Consider the following 5,288-nt stretch of genomic DNA (forward strand, 5'->3'; position numbering starts at 1 on the left):
TGCTCTTACAGTAGGATTCAGAAGATCAGATGTAACACGTTCTGATTTTACTTGAGTTTAACCGTATGAGCCCCGATATTCTAATGTTCACAGTTCATTGACATATTTCTGTAACAGTACTACTGTATCAAGCTGCTATTCTCTACTAGAATACAAAGATTGGTAAGAAAATCTAAACCAATCTATCTACAAGCAAGCTCCTCTGAGTTCATCAACTCACAGAAAAGTAAAGAGTGGCTGCACATAACAGGAGAATGATGCCTTGAAGCATGGCAGAGCTAACTGGAAATGCTACTAGCACATTTGAGAATGATTTAATTGATTGGCATGAGAAGGTTTCACGGATTATGAAAAGACGGAACTATGCATTAGCAAGATAATATTTACGCCTCGGATCTTCAAATTGGTACTTCGGATTTATAAACAAAGGGAAACTAAAACCCCGTGACAGATTGAGGAGCACAACTGAATCTCTACTGTTCCACCTCTCTGATTTTAGCTCTGCGACTCCACTTTGTTGATTATTTGCAGTGTCCATTCATGATTTCATTTTTGGCATTAGTTTTCCACATCTAGCATTTGAGATATAAATTATTACTCAAACAAAAAATTCAGTACCATTAATCAAACACCGGCAAAAACTGAATACCCTGAGAAATTAAAATCTAAAATTCACTCTCATAACCTCTAAGTATGTTAACAGCTCAAACAAATGCATATGCAGTAAGCACAGCACGACAACTAGTATAACGTAATAGACAGTGACATTTGAGGTCTCACCGAGAAAAAAACTACATGATCTCCTTCAATGAGTAAATGAGTTGCAATATTGATGATAAAAAATACTTCACAGGATCACCAAATCAAGCCTGTATTATTTTCATAAGATCTGTATAGTAAAATAGTATGAGATCCTTAACTCCAGATGAAAGTAATGTAGGAATAGATTGCCAGTTGTTCATTATACAGAAGACTAACATACATAGGATGTGTAGGTAGGCACCGCTAAAAACATGTTGACACAAATGGGGATCCATTTCTTGTCTTGGAATGTTAACTTAACACTGGACTATAAAAGTGGAGCAGGAATCTCCCTCCAGTACATTAATAAAATAATACTTTACAAGGCAGTTTTGTAGGAGATACAAGCTGCTCCCTCCATATGGTCCAATCTACTATGTACACACCAACATCGCATTACCTAAGCTCTTCTGTACTATATTCAAAAACGAAGAACTCTTGTTGCTGAGTTACTGCTATACGAGAAGTCCTAAACAATAGTTCTTGTATTATGCAAAAGTGCAGCTTCATTTTTTTTTTAACCTGGTGCACCTTCATTTTGGATAAGGGTACTTAGCTGCTACGATCTTGATCTTGTTAATAAGTTCCTTATCAAGATGCAAAATTCTTCCCTGAAATTTAAGAAATGAAAATCAGTGGTGCTCCGGAAAGAGTTCAAAAATTTATGAAATATCACCTTCTTTTTGGAGGTAGGCTTGAACACGTAGGATTTCACTAGGTTTCTCCACTTATCCTGAAGAATTAAACAAAATGATGGATTGGTATCAGTTGAGGACCTAGGACAATGGTAACATGAAATTAACCAAACGTAAATTTTAACTTTTTTGCTATCAAAAAATGTAGATAAGTAGAAGATGAACAGAGAAAGATTAGGGGTTGCAGCTCAAGTCAAGCAACATCTAAGAATGCTTTTGGTTTGGGATGCAATATATCACAAACTTACTATACCTTAAGATGCACCGCCGTTCGAACTGGACCTGAATCTGAATCTGAAAACCATTGATCCTTCAACTCTGTCCAGTGGCCAACCCCAAGTTCAGATACACCATTCACTAATAACTTCACCTCTTCAGGTGTCCAGTGTTTGTTGTTTTGTCTGAGTCCACGTTTCTTGCCTTTACTTGCAGAACACAAGCCCCCAAAACATGGTGCGTTCTGTTGAAACAACAAAAATAGTTACAAAGCTTGTTTTGGATGACAGATAAATAATTTGAGCTCAAAGGGTGCACAATACAGAGCACTATATACATATGAAAAGAACTCATTGCAAACACAATACTTTGTTGAACTTCTACCCGATAATAGACGTATTCTTACCAAAAAATGGTTATGAAACCATGTTCCGCTCTTCCATGTTCCTCTCTTCCTTGGTCCTCTCGCGCCACTGCCTCTATTTGGTCTGTGATCTAAAGCACATAACATATGTATTTAATTACTTTAGTGTATAACAAGTGATATATTTAACATAACTATTAGCACCTTCAAAATTCATACCTAGTAGATCTACTATGGAGGAGGTGAGGCTCCCGTCATCCCTCGGTGAGGTGGTGAGCGCGGACCTCCTTCTCCGGGGACAAGGCAGCGGGCACGTTGATCCTTCTCCCTCTCTCCTCTCCTCCTCTTCATCCTCCTCCTTGCCGCCTCTTTCATGGCCAAGGACATTAGTGACAAAAGCCTCCTCCTCCTCTGGCAGCACAGTGTACAGCATAGGGCTCCTGCTCTCCCTCACCTGGATCTCCGGCGGCACATATGTGCATGTTCGTATTGTCACTCCATGATCACTAGTAGGACTGGATGCAACTGCAAGGGAATTGGTTTCTAATTCAAAACCATCAATAAATTTGGTTGCTTGTGTTACAATGTTTGGAATGGACAAAAGTAATTAAACATCGTACTTCCCAACAATTCAGGCAGATGACTCTCATCTTGGGGTTCTTCCATTAATTGCGGGGTTTCCAAATACTCACATGCTGAATAAACCTCAAATTCCGTCTGCTATCAAAAAAAAAAAGTTGATTTAGTACTAGGATTTTGCTGAGATCACTGCGAGTTCCATAACAAAGTCATTTCTGAGAAGATCGAAAGATATCGGATCATATTTGAAGTTTTGAACCATGCTAGACAAACACCAGAGCCAGTTAAACTGAAAGATGGAGAAATCAGTGGACATGCTTCACTGTTTTTGTATTGAACATTTCGTTTTGTTTATGCTCTTCTTCCAGATAACTCAAGAATCATGCGCAAAAAGGGCTAATTTTACATCTGGATTTGTTTAGTGCGTGTAAATCAATTCCACTCTTTACCCTATCCCTGTCTTAATGAAAGAATCGAATTTTCTCATGCACGACAAACTGTACAAGTGGATGCCACGTCATGTCCAGTATGATGGCTGTGGGTATATAGAATTCTTAAAGAATAGAAGAGAAAAAAACAGTTTTTTAAAGAAAGATTGAAAAATATGGAAGAGATAAGAAAAGAAAAACAGCTAAACAACTCGATAACACGAGGTAACCGTCAATCACCGGATATGCTCAGTTGGCGCAGAGGAACATAAATGTAGCCGGTGCAGAACATTTCTCTCCTGGCTGATCAATCCGTATGCACCGAGACTGATGAACAAAGCAATAGGCGACGCAGGACAGCAGGTAGCAGATTGTGTTCCCAGGGATTGCAATGTCTCTCATATGCGAGTTATCATAATCAAGAAGAAGACTGAAATTTCAGAAGGGCCTCCCTCCAAGAAGAGGCCAATAAACATTGGTCTGAAGACCGGCAAGATGACTCTGGGTCTGGGACATTGGTGGCATTCACTGCAATCTAGGGAGAAGATTACTGCTAGAGGGTGCAACTCCTCATCTGAATTTGGTACGAAGAATGCAGGTCCAAAGCAAGCCTGGGAACCAATGGATGTACAAAAAAAAAGCAAGGCCGGATTAGGGAACTCTGCAAGTGATGATTTTGAAGTAGGTGATAATGCTGAACGATCCGATCTGCTGAACCCAGAATCCTCTCCTACATCTGATTCAGGAGAATGGAATCGGAAAGGAGCAATAGCAAGCCCAGGTGATCCGCCAAAGCAGGGTGCTTCCGGGTTCATTACTGAAGATGTAAAAAAAGAAAGCAAAGAAGAGAAACAAGAGAGAAAGCAGACATCTTCTCCACGGAAATTGATTTCTTGAGAGATGAGAAAGGAGAGGATCGCAATTACCTGGGTGGGAAGAACAGACGATGATGAGCAGCTGTCGAGAGGATCGGAGAACACTTGCTCGCCGGCCGGAAAGCTCCATGCCCATCCCTCCATTCCGCGTGCTGCCGTCGTCGCGCGATGTCAAGTAAACGAAGCAGCTTTGAAAACGCGATGTCTTCCTGGGTGTGCTGCTGGTGTGCTGTGGTGGAGCGGGCGCTGTGGCAGTGCTTCCTTGGGGTTGGGATGCATCATATTAGTAGTACGCAGATACGCACCGTAGCATTTTTTCTCCTACAGCAGCAATCTTCTCGAGTGGGGAAACTGCTCCGCTGCAGACGGCCGGCCGGGGTTCGGTCGCGAGAAATTTCCAGGAAGCACCCTCCCTTCCGTATAAGGGTAGGCATGCAAGGATGGGCTTGTCCCCGTCGCCTGATCTTACCATTCCCGGAAATGAAAGTGAGTCACCTATATTCTCCTAGCTCTTCTCTTTATTTTTCAAAGAAACTATACTAGCTCTTCTCTTTACGGTACATCAGTTTTTCTTTGACGTCTTTTTATGATACGTCTTAATCTGATCGAGATTGGCGGTATATAGGGGAAATTAGTATCAACTTTTGTCTATGTTGTTTAGGGTCAACTATAAGAGCATCTCCACCGGCGGCTCCTAAATAGGCGCCGATAGGGGCGCCGGTACTGCCGTATGGGGGGCGCCGGTAGAGCATCCTCTATTTGGGGATGCTGCTTCCACACCGGCGCTCCCAAACCGGAGGCAACGATAGATTTTGAAAGTTAAAACCAAATTTTTGAAAACGATATTCATACGAAGTTCGAACGAAATTTGTACAAATTTAATGCTAATTTAAACTAAAAAACTAAAAAAAAATATCTAGCAGCCCTGGGAGTCGAAGACGCTGAAGTCCAGGTCATCGATGTCGTTGTTGGATGCCCCGAAGGACCAGCTATCATCCTCCTTGGCCTCCTTCTCGCCGGCCTTCTCCTCCTTTGGCGTCGGTAGCTCCGATGGTCCCGCGAGGTCGAGAAAGTTGGCGCTGTGGTCCCTGGCGGACCACACCACCGCCCGCAGTGGGTCCAGCATAATATGCCGGTAGTCCTCATCGACGGAGCGGCTGACCATGAACTTTAGGCCGGGGAATTCCTTCACGTCGTCGTCGTCACCACGGAGGGCCGCCTGCGCCTCCGCCTCCTTCTCCCACCATTTCTTCTTCACCGGCAGAAGTGGTGGCGAGGCCGCGGTGTCCTCCTCCTTGACGCGTGGGCGGCGGCCCGACCCCGTCGTCCG

General features: G+C 42.9%; 1 protein-coding gene across 2 annotated transcripts; it reads right to left on the reverse strand.

The window, feature by feature from the left end:
* Positions 1-926: 926 nt before the first annotated feature.
* LOC127300578 (uncharacterized) lies at positions 927-4,232 on the reverse strand. 2 transcript variants are annotated; one of them, XM_051330708.2, is made up of 7 exons: positions 4,010-4,232; positions 2,697-2,793; positions 2,296-2,619; positions 2,119-2,207; positions 1,750-1,956; positions 1,478-1,534; positions 927-1,412 (listed from the first exon to the last, which is right to left on the reverse strand). In XM_051330708.2, exons 1-7 carry the CDS (start codon positions 4,100-4,102, stop codon positions 1,335-1,337), a joined length of 945 nt encoding a protein of 314 aa, XP_051186668.1. In that variant the 5' UTR covers positions 4,103-4,232; the 3' UTR covers positions 927-1,334. The 2 variants fall into 2 exon arrangements, with proteins under 2 accessions (XP_051186668.1, XP_051186669.1); XM_051330709.2 differs by having other exon boundaries at positions 2,296-2,601; positions 4,010-4,231.
* Positions 4,233-5,288: the final 1,056 nt, after the last annotated feature.

The sequence above is a fragment of the Lolium perenne genome, chromosome 5 (assembly GCF_019359855.2).
Source record: "Lolium perenne isolate Kyuss_39 chromosome 5, Kyuss_2.0, whole genome shotgun sequence".
In the NCBI taxonomy this organism is placed as follows: Eukaryota; Viridiplantae; Streptophyta; class Magnoliopsida; order Poales; family Poaceae; genus Lolium; species Lolium perenne.

Excerpts from the sequence above, each read along its gene's own strand:
- LOC127300578 (XM_051330708.2), bottom strand. The coding sequence starts at position 4,102 with ATGGAGGGATGGGCATGGAGCTTTCCGGCCGGCGAGCAAGTGTTCTCC. Across the intron at positions 2,620-2,696 it reads TCTGCCTGAATTGTTGGGAA|AAACCAATTCCCTTGCAGTT; the intron begins GTACGATGTTTA and ends GTTTTGAATTAG. Across the intron at positions 1,535-1,749 it reads GAACGGCGGTGCATCTTAAG|GATAAGTGGAGAAACCTAGT; the intron begins GTATAGTAAGTT and ends TTAATTCTTCAG.